Consider the following 27233-nt stretch of genomic DNA (forward strand, 5'->3'; position numbering starts at 1 on the left):
TGCTTTAAACTATATACTGGTAGACAATATAATTGAAAATTTTAGTAAGTAGGAAAATCCGGCATATTGTGTAATTTGTTGAAATTTGTTTCGTATAAAAAGTGAAATAATATTATACATACCAGTAGGGTATTATGGAGGTTAGAAAATAATGTATTGTACAAATTATAAATTACGATATTTTAAGAATAAAGCAGTAACAATTTTTTCTGGGAGTACAGTTTATAGAGTGTTGTTAAAAGATATCTTGCATGTCATAAACATCAATGAGATTGGCAGCTACAGGAACTATTCATGGTTTTATTTTAATGCTATACGTTTTAATCCTCTTTTCAAATGAATAACTTTCAGTTATCAGTAGATTCTGGTTTTATTCTTCTTGTAAGCCTACTAAATAAAATCTTCTAGTATAGGGAACTCACCAGTCTTGTACGCTATTAAAAGATTCCTCGTTGGTAATGTCATACATAAGTATGAAGCCCATGGCACCACGGTAATAAGCTGTTGTGATGGTGCGGTACCTCTCCTGTCCTGCAGTGTCCTGTAGAAAAAAAATACAGTGTGATTCCAGTCTATCATAGCATAATTTTAAGGAATTTGAGAAAAATAATGCCAGTATTAACATAATTAATCACTATCATCCTCGTCATCAGTATAGACACTATAATCGTCATTGTCAGTCATAAATGAAGGGTACACGGGAATAACGATCAAGGTCCATTTTAGAAAGTTTCGAGAAAAACGAATTTTAAAGTTTAAGCACTTAATACTTTGTTATGTATGTATTTAATAGAAACTGACGTAGTGGAATGTCAAGAACGATGATTTCTTATTACTAGCTAGACCACATGATAATACTTTCTTTCCACTATAAGATAGCATTATTAACTCAATTTCGATTTTTGATGGACCTTGATCGTTTTTCCCGTGTACCCTTCAAATGGTAAAGATTTTATGTACTTGGTGTGTAGGTTGTTTTCTCGTCCTTTATAGATATTCTCTATCTGTTTGAGTATTTACACGCAATACATGTAAGAATAAATAAATTTTGTTTCGTAATAGATCCGTTTATGATGACAGCTTCTTTTTTGTTTTAAATATTGACACAATTTTGCCCACTATATTCTGGGTCCAATGTCCACTCAGCACTGTGATGAATTTGGGAAGCCATGATAGGTAGTAAAACCCAATTTTGAAAACCAACCATAACGACTGGGGGGATCATCATGCTGACCACACGTTACCCCTATACTGGTTGGATGATCGTTCACCTCTGCCGAGGCATGTGGATGTGAGACCAGCAGTAAGCTCTCACACCGCAGATTATTAATATGGGTCTACCAGATTTGGTTCCTTGCAAGGAAGTGGAGTTATATCTTTCTTCTGGATGTGTCCCTTGCCTTATATTTGTCTTATGTTGTCTTAAGCGCTGGTCTTGTGCCATGCTGACCACATGGTCAAGGATTTCCCTTACCTTTGGGTGTCTAGCATTGGTTCACAATTCTCACTGAGGACAGATCAGGTCAAACAGCTCAAAATTTGAAAGTACGGTATATGATGATGATGATGATGATGATGATGGTGGTGATGATTAGTGTGACCAACTCTCCTGTACCTCCTGGGAACTCTCGTATTTGAGCTATTTGTTTTATTCTCCCAGTTCCTGTCTTGATCTCCTACTTCTTCTGTATTTTTCTTTAGTCTTGATCACTACTGTAATTTTTGAATGTAATGTAATAGTATCCTCCGAATATATTTATACCTACATATCAAGTGGCATTAATATCTATAGTTTAATAGGCACTAATCAATGAAATTAGTTTCCAGTGATCCTGTAATCTTTGGTGTAACTGTGTGCATGTAAGATTGTAAAGATTTTCTTTTTCAGTTTTCATAGAACAAAAAAATAATGATCTGCAGTATCTTGTTGACAAATGTAAGTAAGTTAAAACTAAAAAAAAAAAAAAAAATACATGCATATTTTTAAATGCCATTGTGCTCAATATTGTGATCTAAATCATATTTGTGTTATAATTAAATTGACAGTCTTATATTGTAAACCTAAACCATTCCATCAATGAATCTTGACTTCATATCCCAAAAAATTGCTCCAAAATGTGTCATGCCGAAATCTCCCGTATTTTTGTGATCAAGAGTTGATCACCTCGGTGATGATCATAGCAGTAGTGGTGATGGTGGTGGAGGTGGTGGTAGTGGTGATGGTGATAATGATAATGGCAGTGGTAATGGTGATAATGGTTGTGATTGATGATAATGGGCGTGGTGGTGGTGATGGTGATGATGTGATTAATGACATTATTACATCAAATGAATACAGAAGTGATGAGTCTAGGAATTTCTAACACTAAACAGTCTGTATTCTTAAAAAATATTATTAGCGCTATTTTTTTAATCTTTGCTGTCTTAACTCTTTTATTTTGCTACTATGCTGACTTGTTATAGAGCACAGGACGTTTCTGAGACACACTGCTTAAACTTATAGAGATTCTGTGATCATTGTAACGTAAATTGTTTGATAGACCTATGCTTGTATTATGTTGTTGGAAAACAGAGTTTCTTTCAAATTCAAATCTGTTTGATGTACCAGTACACAATAAACAGTTTCCAAGATATAAATACATGGAACTGATGATAACTGACTTAAGCAAGAATGGTTTGCTTGGGGAATGAATAAAGACTTTAGTCATTATATTTAGAATTCTATTTTGAATTTTGAAGAGTTTCGATATTTCAGATTAAGATTCCCGAAAAGGAACACCACATAATATTACAGATTGAACAAAATAAAACATTCTTAAAGATTCTATGTCATAAGTTTTACTTAATGTTCTTATTACATACCAGTAACATACCTGACTCAATTTCACAAGTAGACCTAAGTAATTTATGCGAAGTCCACACCTGTGGAGTAACGGTTAGCGCATATGGTCGCGAAACCAGTGTCCCAGGTTTGAATCCCGATCGGGGCAAGTTACCTGGTTGAGGTTTTTTCCGGGGTTTTCCCTCAACCCAATATGAGCAAATGCTGGGTGACTTTTGGTGCTGGACCCTGAACTCATTTCACCGGCATTATCACCTTCATCTCATTCAGATGCTAAATAACCTAAGATGTTGATACAGCGTCGTAAAATAACCTACTAAAAAAATTATACGAGTAGCCTATTCCAAATCAAAGATGCTAAAGAAGTTACCTTCTGTAACTTATTTAATAAGAATATCATTGAAATGAACGTGAATAGCTTATTAATGTTTGATATGATGGCCTATATGGCAAAGATGCTAAAGAAGTTAACTTCTGTAACAGTGGCATGCTGTAGCGTGACGTGAAGGGAAGTGGTGCCTGTATGTATGCCATTGCTCGACTGGGTTTCGATGCCTGTTGCCTACATAAAGTGTTTCCATGGAATTGCTTCCCTGAAAACGTCATCACAGCACGCCGCTGTTCTGTAACAACTTTAATAAGAATATCATTGAACTGAATGTGAATAACATCTAAATGTTTGATATAATGGTTAAAATCCATAAATAAATTCAATTAAAATTTAAAACGAGTAGGCAGGAGGAAATTAAACTCAGAATAAATATGGGAAATGCCTGTTATTATTCGGTTGAGAAGCTTTTGTCATCTAGTCTGCTGTCAAAAAATCTGAAAGTTAGAATTTATAAAACAGTTTTATTACCGGTCGTTCTGTATGGTTGTGAAACTTAGACTCTCACTTTGAGAGAGGAACAGAGATTAAGGATGTTTGAGAATAAGCTTCTTAGGAAAATATTTGGGGCTAAGAGGGATAAAGTTACAGGAGAATGGAGAAAGTTACACAATGCAGAACTGCACACATTGTATTCTTAACCTAACATAATTAGCAGGGACGTCGCTAGGGGGGTGCGAAAGGATGCGCAGGCACCCCATAAAAAGTCGGAGCACCCCTCTCCGCACCCCAAAGGGCAATTTATTAACAAAATACTAGGCATAAATTATTTTGAAGAACAAAAACAAACAAAAATTTCTTGGATGTGAAAAAACAACTAAGTTTACGTCCCATAGTGTATCGTAATGGATGTGATGATCAATAATAATAATAATAATAATAATAATAATAATAATAATATTATTATTATTATTAATAATAATAAACAGATGTATAGTATGCACGCAAGTGCATGAAAAAACATTTTGGATTTTTATGTACAGTACCACATTTTTACAACTCGCACCCCATTTTTAAATCTCGCACCCCATCGCACCCCCTTGCTCTGATCCTGGCGACGTCACTGATAATTAGGAACATTAACTCCAGACATTTGAGATAAGCAGGGCATGTAGCACGTATGGGCGAATCCAGAAATGCATATAGAATGTTAGTTGGGAGTCCGGAGGGAAAAAGACTTTTGGGGAGGCCGAGATGTAGATGGGATGATAATATTAAAATGGATTTGAGAGAGGTGGATATGATACCAGGGACTGAATTAATCTTGCTCAGGATAGGGACTCATGGCGGGCTTATGTGAAGGCGGCAATGAACCTGCGGGTTCCTTAAAAGCCGTAAGTAAGTTAAGTAAGTTAAGTAAGTAAGTAAGTAAGTAAGGCCTATATAGCAAAGAGGAACCTAACATGTAAGTAATTGAAGAAAATCAGTCTACAGCGATCAGCCGCTACTCTCCTAATATGATTTGCATGGAATCTAATCTCGGACCATTTTGTGGAAGATCATATAAATTACATCTCTTCATTACAATAATTCTATTGCAAGTGAAGTCACCAAGGTACTTGAATGTTTATAATAAAAAGATCCGACTGTGGAGAGTTCAAATGTACCCAGAGTTGTATTCACTGTAATTATTCTCACCCATCGTCCCATCCCATAGTGCTAACAGCCTGCAATGTGATCAACCACGTGTGACACACACACACCACTCGGGGGCCAGAGTATCCACTTATCATCCCTCTCATCTATTGTAGACACTCCCCTAGCTGCATTTAGAAGACAGAGGGGAGATAAAGCAGTGCGCTGTCACAAGGGGCTGGAGGGTTGTCACAAGTTTCAGCGAACCATAAGCACAACAAAGGAAAAGTTATTCTGTCTCTTTCTCGAATGCAAGAAGTCTTAGATTTAACTTCCTTCTAGTTTTGATTTGTCTATCAGAAAGATTTCATCGACTTCAGATATCAAACCCTCGAGTACGAACAAGAAACAAAAAGATCGACGCAGTAAAAATATATACCTGGACTTTATTCAGAGGATGTTCGATAAAGAAACTGTATGGATCTTCAAGCAGTATTTGACGCTGTTATAGATGTCACAGGATTAAAATAATATTCAACGAAGAGTTTTAGCAGGAATATATTTTAATTTAATTCCAATTAAAAATATATTATTATGGTTTAAAACTGACAACTGATGCCAAACTCACGAAATCCTAATTCCTAAATGGCATATAGAAAAACGATGACGGATAACTACCCATCAATCAATTATAGTGTTCTGCCCAAGGGCAGCTCTTTCACTGCGAACCCAGCTTCCTCCAGTCTTTCCTATTTTCTGCCTTCCTCTTTTTTTTATTTTTATTGGGTTATTTTACGACGCTGTATCAACATCTAGGTTATTTAGCGTCTGAATGAAATGAAGGTGATAATGCCGGTGAAATGAGTCCGGGGTTCAGCACCGAAAGTTACCCAGCATTTGCTCGTATTGGGTTGAGTGAAAACCCCGAAAAAAAAACCTCAACCAGGTAACTTGCCCCGACCGGGATTCGAACCCCCACGTGGTTTAACGGCCAGACGCGCTGACCGTTATTCCACAGGTGTGGACGCCTTCCTCTTACTCTCCACATATGATCCATATAGGCATATCTTAATTCTATCATCTGATGTCTTCTTCTGCACCGAATTCTTCTACCGTTCACCATTCCTTCCAGTGCATTCTTCAGAAGGCAGTTTCTTTTCAGCCAGTGACCCAGCCAATTCCTTTTTCTCTTCCTGATCAAATTCAGCATTATTCTTCCTTCACCCACTCTTTCCAACACAGCTTCGTTTCTTATTCTGTCTGTCCATTTCACACGCTTTATTATTCTCCATATCCACATTTCAAGTGTTTCTAGTCGCTTCTCTTCAATTCGTCGTAATGTCCATGTTTCTGCTCCATACAGTGCTATACTACACACAAAGTATTTCACTAGTTTTTTCCTTAGTTCTTTTTCCAGAGGTCCGAAGAAGACGCTCCTTTTTCTATTAAAAGCTTCCTTTGCCATTACTACCCTCGTTTTGACTTCCTGGTAGCAGCTCATATTACTGCTTATAGTACATCCCAAGTATTTGAAGCTGTCCACTTGCTCTATTGCCTCATTTAGAATTCGCAAGTTTACCTTCTTTACTTTTCTTGCTATGATTATGGTCTTCGTCTTGTTTGTATTTATCTTCATTCCATACTACTCACAGCTGTTATTTAGCTCTAGTAGCATATCCCTTAGTAACATCTCCTCTTCTAATGTTTAGGTGAGGGGTTTGGACTTTTTCCATTGCTGGTTGTCACAATAAAAAAATTAAGACACAACGTTTCGAAGGGTGGTTCTCCCTTCGTCTTCAGGTGGAAGGAAGGAAAGAAGAGAAAAAACCTACTGTTGTGATCGTTACGTACAGCTATTCTGTATGACTGAACCGGTTGTCACAATCAAAAAATTAAGACACAACGTTTCGAAGGGTGGTTCTCCCTTCGAAACGTTGTGTCTTAATTTTTTGATTGTGACAACCAGCAATGGAAAAAGTCCAAACCCCTCACCTAAACATTAGCAATCCACCATTGCTTTCCAACCCCTCATTTAGATCAACATCTCCTCTTCTGCTAACAACGCCATATCATCAGCAAAATCTTATGCATTCTATTCTTCTTCCTACTATCACTCCTCCCATGTTCTGAAAACAGTTCTTCACTAAATCCTCCAAGTAGATGTTGAACAGGGTAGGTGATAAAGGAACCACCCATATGAGCTGAATATATTAAATAAAATATTGTAATACTTACCGTAAGAAAAGCAAACAAAGTTATGGAAATTGATGGGATAAGAACTCTGAAATATACGTTATCTAATTCAGAAATTAATTGTTCATCATTAAGTTTAAGGTCCACACCTGTGGAGTAACGGTTAGCGCGTCTGGCCGCGAAACCAGGTGGCCCGGGTTCGATTCCCAGTTGGGACAAGTTACCTGGTTGTGGTTTTTTTGCGGGGTTTTCCCTCAACCCAATATGAGCAAATGCTGGGTAACTTTCGGTGCTGGACCCCGGACTCATTTCACCGGTATTATCACCTTCATCTCATTCAGACGCTAAATAATCAAAGATGTTGATAAAGCGTCGTAAATTAACCTACTAAAATAAATAAAAAATTAAGTTTAAGAGCCAAGAAAATATAGAATCGTTAAGGTACTCTTATATATATATATATATATATATATATATATATATTAATTATTTAACGACGCTGTATCAAGAACAAGTTTATTTTGCGTCGATGGATTTGATGATAGCGAGATGAGGCCGAGCATTTTCCATAGATTACCTGACATTTGCCTTACGGTTGGGGAAAACCTCGGAAAAACCTAACCAGGTAATCAGCCTAAGCGGGAATCGAACCCACGCCTGAGAACAACTCCGGATCGGCAGGCAAGTGCCTAAGGCGGTTGAGCTATGCTGGTGGCTGTACTATTATATTCATGAGCGTGAAACTAGTGTTGGATTCAGCTATATTTTTCCAGGAAAGAAAAATCATTCCATGGAGAATTGGTTGCGGTTATAAAATAAAATATATATTTTGAAATCTTATGAACCTATTATTGGAGAAAAATTCGTTCCGGCACCGGGAATCGAAGCCAAGACCTCTCAGGTATGCGCGCTGAGCGCTCTTTCCATCTGAGCTATGCCGAGACTCGATTCATGGCGCCGGCCGAACTCTCCTCCTTTGTACTGTATCATCAATGGCCCACTACTTGCATACATGACTTGTGCGTCCCCTCAACTAACCCATTAGTTTTGTCACATACCTCGGCAGCTTGGCCGTTCCTATATAAATTTGGCAGAGATAATTATTATAATTTGGTCTATATCAACTATATCAATTGACAATTTACTGTATGGATCCTGTAGTGATTTATTGGTGCAAAAAATATGAATAGACTTCCTAGATACCACGGTACGGTAAAACAAAATATTTGGTTGTACTTCATAATGATAACTTAGAATGGTAAAAATATTTTTTTATGGGAGGGAAATTTTTTCCTCTTCTGTTCATTCTTTTAATTCATTGTGTGCAAGTTTATTCATTCATGATCATTATCTTTTAAATACACTATTAAGTTACAAAACATATTTTCAGATGATATAGCGTAGCGTACCTACATTGAGGTACAATTTTAAAAACTTCCTTTGACTAATAAGCAATGAAGAACCCTTTCATAAATGACATCAGAAATACCCGGAAATCTAATACTAGACCTTCAATATACTTGCTTTACTATTCCCATACGATGGTCGCGTAAAACGATATTCAGCTGTTATTAAGAATTGAGATTCGAACTGAGAACCTTCCAGTTTAGATAAAACGCACTCTGTTGCCTACGTCAGGACGTCCTTCCGGTTATGTCTAAAGAGTTATTATGTAAGAATTATAAATTTTTGTGGATTAATAATTGGCTATTGTTTCGATATATTTTTTTTTAGAAGTGTAGGTATTTCGTAATATTTGCAGTGAAAATAACACGGTCATTGATTTGTTGTTTTGACCGTAAATCATATTTATCTTCTTCTGTGATATAAGAGAGGTAAGATGACTGATGAGCGACATTTCCTCATAACATGTAAAATTAGGAGTTCTTGTTACAAAATAGTTTTAATATAAATTTCATGCGTCTCTACAGAACATGGGTAATCGCTTCTCCATATTTCTTGTGTTTCATTAAAACGGAGCATAAAAAAGCAAAATTCATCCCTTAGTAGTATAGAATTTATAATAGCTTTTATCTGAAATAATTTAATAAAATGTATACTTCCATACAAGTTTCGTTACTTAACAAATTTGTTGTCGATATTTTCCTGTTTACCTACATTAGCCTAATTTACTTTTTATATTCGAAGTGTATAATTCACTATGTTCTCGTCTGACAAGCGTTGTAAATAACTCGACACCAACAGAAATTAATTAAGATAGTTACAATTCTAGGTTAGGTTGGACAGTAGTTTCCCAGAATGTGTAGCTGTATATACACCAGTCTTACACTAAAGCCAAACTTGGTATAGGCTATACTAAGTTGAGGTTTAGTGTAAAACTGGTTTATATGCAGTGACACATTCTGGGAAATTACCCATACGGCAAATGAAGTTTTACCTAAATGTTCTTGTCAAGAATCAAACACATTATTAATTTACTTAAATGAAATTTAAACTACACTGTTTACATTAAATGATGAACGAATGACCTAATAGTGACTTTGACAATAAGGAAGTAAAAAAGAACTAATGATGCGAATTTATTTTGGGTAGGCTAATTATTCACTTCTCTGCCTAATTTATATAGGAACGGCCAAGCGGCCGAGATATGTGACAAGGTTAGTGGGCTAGTTGAGGAGATAATATATAAGTAACTAGTCTACAAAGTGACAAGGTCACTTACATATCCCCTCAACTAACCCATTAGTTTTGTCACTTCGGCCGCTTGGCCGTTCCTATATAAATTTGGCAGAGATAAAAATAATTACCTTGATGTTTCGAGTTTTCCGTTTTTATTTTCTTTTTCATCATGTTGCAAAACCCAAAAATTGGGGATTTTGAAGACAGAAATTACTTCTATAAATTAAGCTCAGAAGAAAATAATTAGTCCTATCTACACTTGGTTTATGAAAAGGTTAGGTTATAAACTTACATTTCAAATAGAGTCAAAAAGATGATGATGTAATAATAATAATAATAATAATAATAATAATAATAATAATAATAATAATAATAATAATAATAATATATAGGTCGGCACGAGATCTACTGTAGGTTACACGACCAAACTAGCGCTGAAGTAGTTCTCTTCGTACTCTTATACACCTTGCATATACGATTGTGACAAGTTAGGTTTGGTTAGTTTAGGCTTTTGTTATGTCTTGCTATATGCAACTGCATTTCCAAAGTTTTCAGATCCACACATCGCACTTCACATCCCAATTTAATCGGTATAAGACTATAAAAATTTGTCATCATTATACGAAATGCTGAAAGCAACCGCTTATATTTACGTCATCGCCGGTTCGGCACGGCATGGTGCCAAGTCTCTGTCCTTGTCGACTGGAAGCCGTGCCGGCCTATAGTAAACAGGAGGAGCTTGCGACAGGAACAGTTTGGTTGTGTCGCATGCGCAGTACCAGCGTGATCCTTATCTGGATTTCTTTTCGCGTGTACATTCCAGATCAAATCAAGAAGTTCCTTTCGTGCTCAGGTTATACATCTTGCATATACGAAGGTTAGGTTTGGTTAGTTTAGGTTTTTATTAACCATGTCCGCGCATGCGCAGACAGCCAAGATGATCCTGTTGTGAATCTCATGTTTGTAAACGTGTTCCATTATTATTATTATTATTATTATTATTATTATTATTATTATTATTATTATTATTATTATTATGCTTTATAAACTATGCATATTCTTTACTGCTAAATGTATAACATGAAGTCAACTGATTATCAATACAAATATTGGCTAACTAGCGCTCAGTTATTTCTTCATACTTCGCTTTACACCCTCGTGTTAATTTTTTTTTGTCAAAATTTGAATTATTTTTAAGCAAAATTTGAAATACAATATGGTATTGATTTTCTAGTGAATATATTGAAGAGTCTCGTTTTATTTACTATAATACTTGAAAAAATACGGGATTATAATAGTCCCCTAACTGTTTAACATTGTAATAGATATTGTTTTAAATATATTATTACACTATAGCAATATTAAACACATTACTAACGCTGATAAAATAATTATTTTCAAATTTTATTTTCATTTTGAATATCTTTTGTCAGTTTAGAGTGTTACGAAAATTTTGCGGTAAAATTTTTAGGTTTATAATATTTAAATACAAAAAAATATTCTATTTATATTTCTCTTGTGGAATTGTTTTGATTTCAGTTTTTTATTCCCCTGTCTATTAAATTTCATTTAATCAGTTATAATAGTTATAAACTCAGATGAATAGTTCTGTAACTGCAGCATAGGATGATTTTAAAGAAACGATGGAAGTGCCGTGGCGTCATCTGTGACGCCACAAACATATTTGTAAGCAGTACTTTAGCCATATTGGATTAAATATAGTCACTATTTTCGTAATAAATTTTATTAAAACCACAGGTTATGAAAAATAAAAATTTATCAAATTTCAGGGGGCTACGCCGCCTAAACCCCCAGATATTCACTTCACCAATAAAACTTTCAATTATCATGCACCACAATATAATAAAAAACCATACATAAAAATCTGTGGTTTTCATAAATTATAATAAGAAATATTACTCAGCCACACAAAATTGAAATCACAGACATAATAAAAAACTTTATTAATATTTAAATCAACTACAGAATACACGATTTCCACAGTACCCTAAACCAACCGTGCACATACGCATAAATCAGTGCAATATTCTGTTGAATAGAAAGCATCCAACAACCATGTATTTTCGTAGTAGTTCTCTTCTTTCCAAAAACAACACAAATAAATCCGTAATGATAATTACGTTTCTCAGATTGCTTGCAAACCTTTACCTTACACTGCACTCCACAAACTCCAAAACCCTTTAAAAAGTAAAACACTTCCCACACTCCTCAAATTATGAGCTGAATATAACAAAATAATCGGTCTATTACATGCCATATCCAACTCTGAACCTTACGAACTTTCAAATGCCAAAACGACTACGATAGGCTATAAACCACGACTACACCTGTCGATCTATGGGTTATAATACTGGCATCTTATAACGTAGCCACCGGTGCGGGTTCGATTCCCGCGTGGGTTAATTACCTGATTAGGTTTTTTCCGAGGTTTTCTCCAACCGTAAGGCAAATGTTAGGTAACCCATGTCAAATCCTCGGCCTCATCTCGCCAAATACCATCTCGCTATAACCAATCCAATCGACGCTAAATAACCGAGTAGTTGATACAGCGTCTTATATAACTAAAATAATCTTATAACGTAATAACTGAAGATTACCAATGACGTCATCAAAATTACACATAGATTAAATAAAAATGGCAGTTAAAATAACGAAATAAAATAAAATACATTAAATATTGGAGTATTTATTTCATGTCATTGGTGGTAATTTTTTATATTAGACCTAATTCAAATGTTGCGGGTTTGATATCCGTCCACGGCAATGGTAATTTCTCTTCCGTGATTAAGTATATTTTGCATCATGTACACCATACGACAAAGGAATCCACTTTTTGGTAAATATCTGACATTGATTCATACTGCCAGTGGGAGAGGAAATAAGCGAAATAATTCAATCTTTAAAATATGGATAATATTCACTTTATTTGTGCAAAATAAGCGATATTCATCATAACATCAAAAATACTACTTTTATTTACAAAAATTCTCACTGTATGAAGTAAAAAAAAAACTAGTAACAGGAGGCCGAGGACTGCGACAAGGTTAGAGTGAATGAGAGATGGGATAACAAGAGGCGAGCGAGGACTATGATAAGGTTAGAGAGGGTTAGATAAAGGGACATCTAAGTGACAGGAGGACATAATATGACTAGATTAGAATGGGTTAGATGAGGAGATAGCTGAGTAGTAGGACGCTGGACTGTGACAAGGTTATAGTGGATTAGATGAGAGGATAACTAAGTGACTGTGACAAGGTTGGAGTGGATTAGGTGAAGGGATAGGTATGACGAGGAAAGTGAGACTGTGACAGGAGACTGATACTGTGACAAGAGTAGTGTGGGTTAGGTGAGGGGATAGGTAAGTGATAGGAGACTGAGGACTGTGATAAGGTTAAAGTGGGTTAGTTGAGGGGATAGCTAAGTGATAGGACACTGAGGACTGTGATAAGGTTAGAGTGGGTTAGGTGAGGAGATAGCTAAGTGATAGGAGACTGAGGATTGTGATAAGGTTAGAGCGGGTTAGGTGAGGGGATAGCTAAGTGATAGGGCACTGAGGACTGTGATAAGGTTAGAGTGGGTTAGGTGAGGAGATAGCTAAGTGATAGGAGACTGAGGATTGTGATAAGGTTAGAGCGGGTTAGGTGAGGGGATAGCTAAGTGATAGGACACTGAGGACTGTGATAAGGTTAGAGTGGGTTAGGTGAGGAGATAGCTAAGTGATAGGAGACTGAGGACTGTGATAAGGTTAGAGTGGGTTAGATGAGGGGATAGCTAAGTGATAGGACACTGAGGACTGTGATAAGGTTAAAGTGGGTTAGATGAGGGGATAGCTAAGTGATAGGATACTGAGGACTGTGATAAGGTTAGAGTGGGTTAGGTGAGGGGATAGCTAAGTGATAGGAGACTGAGGACTGTGATAAGGTTAGAGCGGGTTAGGTGAGAGGATAGCTAAGTGATAGGAGACTGAAGATTGTGATAAGTTTGGAGTGGGTTAGGTCAGGGGATAGCTAAGTGATAGGACACTGAGGACTCTGACAAGATTGGAGTGGATTAAGTGAAGGGATAGGTATGACGAGGAAAGTGAGACTGTGACAAAATTAGTGTGGGTTAGATGAGGAGATAGGTAAGTGATAGGAGACTGAAGACTGTGATAAGGTTAGAGTGGGTTAGGTAAGGGGATAGCTAAGTGATAAGACACTGAGGACTGTGACAAGGTTGGAGTGGATTAGGTGAAGAGATAGGTATGACGAGGAAAGTGAGACTGTGACAGGAGACTGAGACTGTGACAAGATTAGTGCGGGTTAGATAACGAGATAGGTAAGTGATAGGAGACTGAGGACTGTGGTAAGGTTAGAGTGGGTTAGGTGAAGGGATAGATAAGTGATAGTAGACTGAGGATTGTGATAAGGTTAGAGTGGGTTAGGTGAGGAGATAGCTAAGTGATAGGACACTGAGGACTGTGATAAGTTGGGCTATGAAAAGGGAGCAGTTAAAGCTAGTGATGGTACAGAGTAAAGCTGCGGCGGGTGGAATGGGGTGAATTTTCCATACAACTTGACGTAAGCAGCGTACAGTATACTCGGTACCATCACTAGCTTTAACTGCTCCTTTTTCATAGCCCTAGTGATAAGGTTAGCTAAACGACATGAGACCATGACTGTGACAAAGTTCGAGGGGGTTAGATGAGGGGAGGGGAGTGAGAGGAAACTGAGAACCGTGACAAGGTTAGAGTGGGTTAGATGAGAGTATAGCTAAGTGACAGGAGGCTGAGGACTGTGACAAGATTAGAGTGGGTTAGATGAGGGGATAGTGACAGGAGGCTCAGGACTGTGACAAGATTAGAGTGCGTTAGATGAGAGTATAGCTAAGCGACAGGAGGCTGAGGACTGTGACAAGATTAGAGTGGGTTAGATGAGGGAATAGTGACAGGAGGCTCAGGACTGTGACAAGATTAGAGTGCGTTAGATGAGAGTATAGATAAGCGACAGGAGGCTGACAAGATTAGAGTGGGTTAGATGAGGGGATAGTGACAGGAGGCTCAGGACTGTGACAAGATTAGAGTGGGTTAGATGAGGGGATAGTGACAGAAGGCTCAGGACTGTGACAAGATTAGAGTGGGTTAGATGAGGGGATAGTGACAGGAGGCTCAGGACTGTGACAAGATTAGAGTGGGTTAGATGAGGGGATAGTGACAGGAGGCTGAGGACTGTGACAAGATTAGAGTGGGTTAGATGAGAGTATAGCTAAGCGACAGGAGGCTGAGGACTGTGACAAGATTAGAGTGGGTTAGATGAGGGGATAGTGACAGGAGGCTCAGGACTGTGACAAGATTAGAGTGGGTTAGATGAGAGTATAGCTAAGCGACAGGAGGCTGAGGACTGTGACAAGATTAGAGTGGGTTAGATGAGGGGATAGTGACAGGAGGCTCAGGACTGTGACAAGATTGGAATGGGTTAGATGAGTGGATAGCTAAGCGACAGGAAGCTGAGGACTGTGATAAGATTAGATTTGGTTGGGTGAGGAGTTAGCTAAGTAAGATATTAGGTTAAATTGTATGGTCACTTTTCCTTCTTTTTCGGCCTATTCTGGTGAATAAAACAAAAATATCTTTATACTCTGTAAATTGTAATATTTTGAATGCCATGCTACAAAAATATCATGCTTTTTAGGATACTTTTCAAAGTACCATATGCCAGCCTTTTTACAAACAACGTAGCGTATATTATCGGTATAGGAATGAAAATACAACATAAGCTTAATGTTGCCGTCACAGAAATTCTAAGTGATTTTCAAACGTTGACATTGGACTGATTTTAAGAGGAAGCACACAGGTAGGAGCATATCATTATCTCATCGACTAAGCAGAGGTCATCAGCACAGTGCACCCTCGTGCTAGCGTCTAGATAAGACATTGCACTAGCGTGCATCCATGGATGCTGGCGGGTATGCTTCCTCCCTCTTCCTTCTGCACGACGGTGAATATTGAGATGCACTTCTTACCCGTTAGTCATTTCAGCGAGTGCTGCCTACCACTGGGCTAAAGCATCTACTTTACAAAAAAAAAAAAAACACTAGAGACCCAGGTTCAAATTCGGGGAGTTCAAGTGGAATTTTTAGTAGACAAATTAGTGCTAGAAGATGGGGCACTCTCTTCGTCACTGTCATTTCAGCAGTTCGCCCATGATCATATAGCCTATATATATATATATATATATATATATATATATATATATATATATATATATATATATATAGTATATTCTCACAGACTTCTTACCGTCCAGCCATTTGAGCAGAAAACCGAGTAAGAGATAAATAGGAACACATTATTAGTAGTAGTTCGTTGTTAATTTTTCTATGAAGTTGGATTTAATTGAAATACAGGAAGAAGGAAGTTAACAGCAGTGTTAAGAATTGTCTGTCTACGTTTACAAAAGGTTGACACCCATCATTAGTTGTCTCACTGACTTGATGCAGCGAAGCAGCAGAAATACTCAACTGCTAAGACGATTAAGAACTTTGACGTAGCAAAAACATTAAAACTTTGTCTACGAGAGTCTCGTATATGCTACTACTTTAACCTTTCATTTCCTTTTAGTAACACAGAAACATCTCGTACTGTACATAAGGAAGTTCATTTCTGCTTTCTTCAACAAATTAATCTGTCTTCTCAGTCTAGGGAAATTAAACATTTCGTTTAGATATACGAATTAATGTAAACTAAGTAAACTAATTGAAATTGAAGTAAAACATATTGGTTGCAATGTATATATGCCATAATATGTGAAATCCTCTCCAGGGGGTGGATTCAGGACCAAAAATTAATACTGAAAGATTCCATACAAAGTTATATTAGAATGAATCATGAGGTGTTGTAAAATTTGCAATATTCTGAGCACTTCCATATAAATTGAGGTCGAAATATTTCACACTCCTAATGCTTTAAAGGTAAAGTAGTATACAAAATCTTAGCTGTAAATTGGCCTATAAATTGCAAGAACCAAAAATGTGATTTAAAAAACCGCGAAATATTCTGTTTTAATTTTTTTATAACATTCCTTTGTTGCTAATTAAGTTACATTTTACACTACAGACTAATGTAACTTGTAAAGTACAACTTAACTAGATCAGTGTGTACTGTAGTTGTTTTCTCTTAGAAAACTTGTGAGGAATTCCCTATCCTACAGAGCTATTATTATCATACGTCCCAGAAAAGAGCGGCCGGCAGCGCCCTGCGTGGTTTCCGCAGAGCGTGTAACCATTTCTTCGGCACTTCTCCAATATATAACAGTACTAACAATAAATGGTCAATTATTTGGACTTACCATGCTCACAGTCGTTGCTGAAAATGGCCCCCGTTTGCCGCCAACACAACTAACATCTTCTGATAAACGAATGAACAACACTCTGAAGTTCCACATCATTGATAGCTTGGATTTCTTCTCGTATATAGTCTTTTAGTTCATCTATAGAATGAGGGTTTTTCCTATAAACCCTACCTTTTAGTGTTACCCATAAATAAAAGTCACAGGGTGTTATATCTGGGCTTCGTGGAGGCCTCAAATTATTATTGATTAGTCTCGTACCGAAAATACGCCTCAATTCCCTCTAACACGACAGTGTATGAGCAGTGGCGGAATCTTTTTGGAAATAAATTGACAATCATTCCGCACAAGAAAACTAGTTTTCTCTTTGATGTTCGATTCTTTACTGAGCCTGTTTCTTTAAATCTTTTAGCGAGTTGTCTAATTGTTTTGGCAGAAGGCACAGGTCTGTTTGGAAACTTTATTCTAAATTTTCGTCTTGTTTTCGCACACGACCTTCTGCCTTTTATGTACGTATTGTGCATATACACACGTTCACACAGTGAGTATTTGTTGCTAGGCATTACCTAAATACACAATAATCACTAAACTTTATATACTAACGTTGTACATTTGAGGAATCGAGAGTTTCATCACACGATTTCTAAGCACACTGATTGCCATATGGCTAATGGAGCTCGATTGCGCGGGAGAAACGGTTAGCGCGCGCGGCGGAAACCACGCAGGGCCTGGCGGCCGGCCGTTCTTTTCTGGGACGTATGATAATAGTAGCTCTGTATGTGCCAATAGAAATTCAGCTTAAAGAAATTGTAGTAGTAGTAGTGGTGGTGGTGGTGGTGGTGGTGGTGGCGGTGGTAGTAGTAGTAGAACGATAATAATGGTACACTTTTGTTGGCACTCCCAATGAAGCAAAAGCTTATGGCCAGGAGTGGTGTTACATTAAATAATTAAAAAGTATTATTACAAGTTTAAGCCTGCACTAAAATAATTATTTAATTGTTGAATTTAAGTAATCAAATATAATATGTAAGCAAAAGTAAAGTGATGAATATCAAAATAATAATATAGGAAATACAATGAAATTATATCAGGTAAAACACAGAAGAGTTGATTACTAGAAAGTACAAAGGGCGATAGCCCCTTTAAACAATAATAAAATAAAATGAAAAAGTATTAAATAATATAATATTGTAAAATAAATACAACAATTTGGAAGGCAATGTTTATATTTGGTCTAAAAATGTGATAATAATCTATGTTAATATCTATTCCATGAAAAAGGCTTCAGTACGTTTTAAGATATTTTAATAACATACAGTCGTTATTGGTACCGGTAGCTAATTTTTTGTATTTAATTTTTTTTTTCACAGTTCCTTCCAGTATTCGATTTTCGAGACAGCTTTCGACCTAATGATTCTGGAAGGTTCCATTATTAGAGGTAAGTGTTGTGTTGCTGGAACACAGAAACAATTGTAACTTGGGGATAAAATTCTAACATAAATTTATACAGGGTGACTTGTAATTTATCGTATTCCTGTTAAGTCGTGGTAGTGGAGGTGAAATGCAGTACATTTAACCCCCAACGGCAGGCCTATATCCAGAAGTTATTATTTTTCCTGATACATTTCAGGTTGAAGACTGTCATAATATGAAAAGTGTAGGCCTAATACAATAATAACTATCACGTAAAATGACGTTGATGTATTTGTTTCCGATTTCATGACTCTTAGATAATGCACCACTAAGAGTATTCTGCCTTATTATTAAGAATGTGCATAAAAATGTTAATGTTTATGTTAAAGTCATTTATTTTAAATATTTTGTTCAAACTGTGCCTGATGTAGGTCCTACCTCCACTATCACGGCTTAATAGAAATACGATGAATTATAAGTCACACTGTATGAACTTCTTTCATTTGTTGTGATTCGCGTTATATCATTTTTAACACATAAGATATAATAAAACTTAAAAAAAAGTTAAAATGTTAAAAGTGTGATATACTAGGCCTATATCTTGAATTTGCTGTATGGCAGTTTCGGAGTTTTATTCTCTGTCGATGCGAGTAGATCGTTGATGGCGGAGAATAAAACTTCGAAACGACCGTACGGGAAATTAAAGGCAGGCTATATTACTCTTTTAACATTTTAACACTGAAGTTTATAAAGTTTTATTAAATTTTATATATGAACATTTTAGTCAATTCTACACCTTGATTCCGTACCTGAAACGTATCTACCATATAATATTATGTAACAAAACACTTTGTATAGTGTGTTCATTTTAAAATACAATCAGATTTTCTTAGCGGTATTTATTCCAACAAAATCAAATGAATGTTACGTAGGTGACACATATTTCTCATTACACTTCTTATGCCTTTCGTAAAAATTGAGTAATTTTATCATAATCTAGCAAATTACATTGCCGTTTATAATTTATTTTATTGAACTATTAATAAAAAATAAAATAATAAAAATGCTATTAAACATGGACCGAAATAAGATGAAATTTCGTTTACTAAATTACATCCAAATTGTAATTATTTCTAATATTCTTATATTGTTTTAATAAAATCGACATTTACAAATTATATGCTAAATTATATCGGTATTGTATTGAGACTTCTTTCTTTTAATTCTTAAGATTCACTAATGCGCAAAAATGTTTACAAGATATGGTAAACACTTGAAAAATGAGCGCGTTATACCCTGTTCTGCTGTGTTGTTACCTCGGGGTTTGAAGGTTTAAACTATATTAACGACGAAAAGTATAAATAAATACGTAGGCCATATGTAAGAATTTATTTCTCATAACTAAACGTTTTTTCTGTGGCTACTAATTGATTGGCCTCGTATATTCTGCGCAGTAGAAAATTCACGAAGAAAATTATGTCAAGAATATTAAAGTTAAAAACCATTATGTATTTTTTATTTCAAATAGCTTACCCATGATCGTTTTCACAAAAATTCATTATATTCATGTGCTTCGTTTGAGGATATGACTCATAAATGCAAAATATGAACAATAAAATCGCTATAGACAGATAGACGGTACACTCGAAAGCACTTTTGTCTTTATCAGGGATATCAGAAACGTGTGTTTTCGCGTAAATATCTAAAATCTAAATCTATGTTTTTTGCAGTACTCCATTACATTCCCTATTGAGAAGGTAAAATTTTATTTACAATGTAATACAATTATAGCACATAGCACGTATCGGAAGGACCGTTTCAAATTTCTCCTCTTTCAGGGGCGAGCTAAAGTTTTTTCTGTATATATTATATGTTATGTAATAATTATTAGCAAAATAAATAAATAAATAAATAAATAAATAAATAAATAAATAAATAAATAAATAAATAAATAAATAAATAAATAAATAAATAAATAAATAAATAAATAAATAAATGAATCAATGAATCAATGAATAAATGAATAAATGAATAAATAAATAAATAAATAAATAAATAAATAAATAAATAAATAAATAAATAAATAAATAAATAAATAAATAAATAAATAAATAAATAAATAAAATAAATAAATGCGTAATAGAAGGTGGGAGATGTTCAGTGACAGTCCTTTTAAAGGTCGAATCCTTAGCACAGTACGAATGGAAAACTACTCTACAATTTTGTTCCTTTACGCTTAGATCTCCAGAAATAATTATTTTATATGATAATTCTGATTCTGTTTTTTAAACACATTTAGAAATAAACATTTTATAAATGTGTTTATATTACAGTTCCCAGTTCTAACAGTTGAAGACTGGGCATAAAAGACTGTAACCGTAGAAAACAGAGCTTTTTTTGTGCAACTAGTAATGCCACATCATACGATTTGCACATCTATGGGAGAATCTAGACTCTAAATAAAATTACTTTGGGACTTATCATTTTTCTCAGTGAATTGAGCTACGAACATAGACTTTTTTTTTTGAAAAACAAATTTTCAAAGATATTGACACTTATTCTTTTTTATGTCCAGTCTTCAAATATTTTGCAATTGTCTGTATCGTTTGCGGTTTAACGGCAATTTAATAGTTTAATTATTAATAAATTGCTTTAAGTAGGTAATGGAAGTTTGTCAATGCTGTCACCGAAATGTAGATGTGTGCTTCACCGTAATGCTCGAACACCGCGGGGCATGCAACAGTTAGTGTTTGTTTACATCTTTTCCTCTCTATTTTGTGAAGAAAGGGCATTCCTCTGCATTGGCAAGTGCTTAATGTTATTTTGTTTGGCACTACATTATTTGAACATGAACGTCGGAAATTTGCTCGCCATGAAACATAGCAGTTTTGTTAAGAAACTTCTTGTTCACAAGAGACTTCTTCGGCCACGAATGAGAACATATTTATTTACAACATTTTGTTCTTTTCTCCTCCGATACAGTACACCAATGCTCGTTTTCCACTTGATAACTGCTCAACTGCACGAGATAATGTTCATTGATCAATATCAGTCAGCTTTCCCTGCGAATTGCTAATTAAAGAGCGCGTAAGCGTCACATTTCAAAACGAACAAACTGCTAATAGCCATTATTATTCTTTGACTATTACACTCTTACTACGTCATACTACTTTTGACCAATAAAACGGTACGAAAGGACGTATTTCAACTAATCATGGCTGCTTATCGCACAATTTTATCGCGTCCCTAGCATTTGTTTAATTTTATCGCGTCCCTAGCATTTGTTTAATTTTATCGCGCCTCTAGCATTTGTTTCTTTGTTTGCCAACATTTGAAACTGCGCTGGTCTGGACGTCAAAAAAATATATATAAAATTACAAACCACTCCAATCGATGCACAGCAGTTTCAAATATGACTCGCATTGGCATTCAAGAACAAGAATTAATAAAAATCACTGATCATACCTATGCATCTTCTGAAATCCGATTTACAAATAAATGAAGAGCACCATTCGGAAATCCTGAATAAGTTGAATACACCATGTAGGCCTAAATCAACGAGTTCCACTTCTATTACGCACATGTCCAATATAACATCAGTTGAACCACCAACCACATTCAAATTTGAAAATTGTACATTCAATAATTATTCCTTTTAAAATTATTCATGTTTATTTTTTATGTCATCGTCGTTAATTAAAACTTTTCTAACACTTGTGTATATTAGTTAGGTTATGTTATAGCTTCTGCTATATGATATTATGGATAGTCACGTATCAGAGATTGTTTAATATTAAGATTTATTGAAAATCATCTGTCAAGTGACGTTGATTACTGGGATTCGGATAATTGAAGTGGAATGTTGCATTTTAATAAAAATGAAACAATCAACAAAGCCTTCTTGACTAGTAACATTGCCATCCAGAACTTCTCGACGAGAAGGCATTGCTCACTACTGCCATCTAGCATGCATCTAGCGTAATATTTGTAATGTTGAGATGGTACAATAATACATTTGAAGACTTGTATTTTCGTAAGTCAATTAATGTTTTATTGTATTGGAGTACTTCGTTGCTTCTAATCTTTATATACTTTCTTCTAATCGTGTAATAGTCAATTAAATCCCACTCGAGTTTTGATTTTCTCTAGATAAATCAAAACGTCTAGTGAGATTACTGTTGATAATTTAGATGTGGACACGTCGATGAAATGCAACTTGTAAAACAAATATAATCATTACCAACTGTATGGAACTGAATGTTGAAAATCTAACAACAACAACAACAACAACAACAACAACAACAACAACAACAACAATAATAATAATAATAATAATTAATAATAATTTATTTATGTATTATTTTATTTATTTACTTGTATTTAATGTGTTGTACAACAGCCAGTGGCCAATAATAATAATAATGATAATAATAATAATAATAATAATAATAATAATAATAATAATAATAATAATAATAATATGCTCGTTCTAAAATTCGTGGAAGGTAAAATGTAAGATGAATGTCGTACCTTGTGGTTTTCAACGCGGTTCGAGTTATTTTAACTAAATAGTACAGTCATCTTTAAGCATGACCTGCTCTGCCCATGCAGCTTTCAATTTCAGCTTTAAAAGAAAAATAGTTAGGCCTACTTTGCTTACCTCCAAGTTGAAAAACATAAATAGGGGACTAATTAGGCTAGGGCTGGGCATCGGGAGCGGAACCAATCTCTAAACGGGGACGCTTAATATTCATCCGTGGCTGAATCAACGCTGCGCGGTGTTCGGCGGGGAAGAAAGGGGTTGAAGAGAAATCATATGGCTCCCCGTGAGAGAGTAGAATCCGCTCTTGCTGCCCAGCCCTGAATTAAGCTTTTGGTTATCAGGGCTAGCGGCTTCAAAGCTGGGTAACTGAAAATCGGATGCAATGGTTTTTAAATTTAACATAGGGGCATAGATAAATAATCGTGCAAGATGGTTTCACCCTTGTTTGATTCGATGATTCGAGGTTAGCGAAATTCAATCATCCTGCCTGTGGTTTTTCCATGGTTTTCCTAAGGCCTTAAAAGTAATGGGTTACGACCGGCATCTTCCTCCCACTCAAGTCTTGACATTTTTACAAATTAAGCCTTCGAAATAGAAGCTCGGATCCCTTCTCTTGCGAGGATAGGCAGCCTTTCATACTTCTCCCCCCCCTCATGTGGTAGCTATTAGGTTAGGTTCATTTTCTGCTTTCCTATTCAAAATTCTCTGAAGTTCCTTCAATTGAACAATTGAACGATGAAACTCGCAGTGAGAGAAGTGGCCAGGAGGCTTGGAACTCTCATATTCAGTTTTTCTCAGCCCCAAATTCCCTTGAAAAGACGAATTTTCGCGTACCTTTAAATGTCTCCCCTCCCATTTCCTAATTGATGTTGACATTGAGATTTTTCACACAATAGCCATGGAAATATTGGATAAGATGGGTTAAATAATAAATAAAATACACTACTGTGTTGAAATACATAATGTATTTTATTATGCTGACAATAACGGAATAAACAACACGGGTGCTAGAAAAAAGGCGAGGGGTGATAAAAAGAGAAACCAAGAGTCAGGAAGTGATAGGGAAGAAAGTAGTGTGAAGAATAAGGGTGCAAGTGTAAGTGGAAATCTAGTATGTGAAAGTGAAAGCGTGGGGGGGAAATAAAAGAGGAATAGAAGAAGAAATAAATAGAAAGAAAGACAAAGTCAGAAATAAGGCAGAGACGAACAGTAAAGAAAGGTCAGAATTTGTGACAGTTGAGGATTTAGCAGAGATATTTGATATGTGTAAAAAAAAAGTAGGGTTGTGATCAAAAAGTGCAAGTATAGTGAAACTGGAAAAGATCGAGAAGTATAGGGGAGAGAGAAAGTGTATAAGCAGATGTGTAAAATAAAATATAAGTATTTATAGGAAGTGAGAATAGTGACAATGGATTAGGTGTAAGCAGAATAGTGTGAAAGTGAAAGTGAGCGCAAATAGAAATGAGTGAAAATAGTGAGAAAGGGTTTAGAGAAATGAACAAGTGTCAGCACAAAATTAGTACTAATATTTGAAGATTGGAACAGTAATTGAATAAAATGTCAAAGAATAAATAGGCAAATAATTCAATATGATAATTTATAGAGAAAAATTGAAATTGAGATTTTAGTGAATAGTAGTTAGAGGAAAAGTGGGGTGTAAAAGGAGTATATAATATTAGATATATTAGGATTAATGAACAAATAGAGAATAGCAAATGAAATGTAGGGAAATACTGAAGGGGAGATTGACCAAGTAATAAAAAGAGGTACATAGCGGAATTGGGAGTAATTGTGTAGACGTGTACTGCAAATAATGTGTTATTGTAATAATATGTTAATGGTGGCACCGGATACAGAAATGTGAGGTACACCATTACATGTAAAGAAGTGCTGTGAAGAAATATATATCAATATCAATATCAATATCAATAATGTATTTTATTTTGACGCAATCATTAGAATTTCCCTAAGTCCCCTGCCAATTGTTTTCGTTCCGAGCTCCAGAATGTGCATGCCACAACCAGCAAAATAATGACTAAAGAATCGAGTTTCCAACATCCCCGCGTCCCATGCACAGTTAATGCTACGTTGCTAAATGTGGAAGCAAATATCTGTCTGGCCTTCCTCGTCTCATTAGACAAGTCTCTTCTGCATTTGGAGTGGAATGGGGGTTGAGCGATTGGGTCAATTCAGAATACTTGTTTTGCCCATCTCTAATTCATAACACATCACTGCAGCCGACGCTGTAAGTAGGAGGAGTGTAGACAGAGAGAAGGGAGAGATCAAAAATCTAAGTCTGAAAAGGGGGAAGAGAAGACTAATGGATCGGAGAGAAGCAGAGCGGAAATTGATGTGAAGTGACACACGTACAGTACACAGCCTGCAGCATTGCTCTTAGTATCAGTGCATTCCAGATACATAAATCCTAAAGTCCACAGGATACATAGTTGCGTAATTCCCGAACTGCTTAGATTTCCCTCTTTTTGTTTGTGATCACGAGTTAAAGACAAAAGTTACAGAGAATTTCACAATGCCAATTGAATGAAGGGACTAGCACATGAACTGTGCCTTTAGCAGTAGCTTCGTCTATAATCAGCAGGGACGACACTTTGTCCCAGCATGGACGGATTTTAGGTTGGTTGTTGCTTGCCTATATTGATGTCACGGAGGCCATGGGTTCGAAGGTACTGCACTGTGACAGGAAAGAGCAACCTGTGTGTACTGCACGGAGAACGAACGTACGTACGTTTGATATGTTTAGGATTCGAACCTATGCTGCTCTCTGTCGCTGCCTTCTTGTTTTTCATTGCAGTGGCTTACCTATAGTTTCTAAATACTAGGCCTAATGGTGCCGTTGTCACTTAATGGCAAGGTGGTTTGATCGTGTAAACATAATACAACGTAGTCAGACAAGAGTCTAAACTGAATGCAATTGCAACTGCGTTTGGAAGTGAATATTTTAATGTGGAGGGCGACAACATACGCTGTAAAGTGTGCAACACAAAACTAAACGTTCTTAAAGATGTGCAAAAGCAATGTGAAACGAAAAAATATAGTGAACGTTTGCTGTAATTTCTCTCATCTGTACGGTTTACAAACTTTTTTATAATAATAATAATAATGATGATAATAATTTGTGCGAGATGATGATATCGGCGAATAGTCAAATACACAGGCTCAGTAATCCACATTTTCAGCGGTTTATGGAAAAATACACGTCTAGAAAACTGCCTAGTATAACATCAATGCGTACAGCGTATTTATCGTCTGTATACGAAAAAACTCTGAACCGATTCGAACAGCTATAGGTAGCAACAAAATATTTGTGTCTGTAAATGAGTCATCCGATGCTGTGGGACGATAAGTAGCTCACGTTGTTGTACGAGTGATGTCCTCCAACGAACCAGGAAATAAATTTTTGTTGGTATCAGAAATACTAGAAAAAGTAAACAGTGCAACTATTGTCAATCTTTTTGAGATGCACCTATGTATAACATCGTGCGATGTTAAGCGAACTTTCTCGCACTACAAGCGTATTTCTTAATGAAAACAGAAGGAATTTCACTTTTTTACACTTGCACATTGTTATATATTGTAACGGACTACAGTTTGTATCAGAATAATGTACGTAACTCGATTGCAAATACTTGTGTGTAATTTCACTGTCTCGTCGTTGTTGTATATGGTGTTGTAAATATGTGTAAGTAATACTGTAAACATGTAATTAATCAAGGCATATGTAGTCTATGCTACGCGCATACAATATATGGCAGTGGTAACCTGTAGAAACGTTGCATTTTCGTTCCGCCGATCTGTACTAGCAAACACTCGCGTACTGTCGCTGGACTGCTCGTATCAACTAGTAAACACAGGTACTCTATACACCAGTACCAGAGAACCTCGTGGCGAACTGGGACAAAGTATCGTCCCTAATGATCAGTTCCTAGTTTCAGCTGCTAACTACACGGATGGCCAATTTACTGTAGGTCTGAATATTTGAATGCATTAATAACATTAGATATTCACTTACTTTGTTATTCACCATTTCTGATACAATAATGTATACAGTATATTAGTTTTGTCATTGTCCTTCTCAATATCTTAATTATAAGTACACTTTTATATAATTAGTAGAAGTTGTGTCAATGCACGAGTTATGTGTAACCAAAACTTTAAATTTAATTATCTCAAAAAATAAATTTTCTACGTTTTCAACAAGTATTCGTTTTATTTCTCAGTGGTTAAAGCTAGAGTGATGACTGATGAAACTCGGCATACTTATTAACAAAGCTC

General features: G+C 35.8%; 1 protein-coding gene across 6 annotated transcripts in view; it reads right to left on the minus strand.

The window, feature by feature from the left end:
• Positions 1-27233, minus strand: part of Rab3 (RAS oncogene family member Rab3) — a 436095-nt gene that overhangs the window by 22806 nt on the left and 386056 nt on the right. For all 6 annotated transcript variants that reach the window (XM_069818901.1, XM_069818900.1, XM_069818898.1 and 3 more), the window contains one exon: positions 423-541. In XM_069818901.1, the coding sequence (XP_069675002.1) occupies positions 423-541 (119 nt within the window). The remainder of the gene's footprint in view (positions 1-422; positions 542-27233) is intronic.

This window comes from Periplaneta americana, chromosome 2 (assembly GCF_040183065.1).
Source record: "Periplaneta americana isolate PAMFEO1 chromosome 2, P.americana_PAMFEO1_priV1, whole genome shotgun sequence".
Taxonomy (NCBI): domain Eukaryota; kingdom Metazoa; phylum Arthropoda; class Insecta; order Blattodea; family Blattidae; genus Periplaneta; species Periplaneta americana.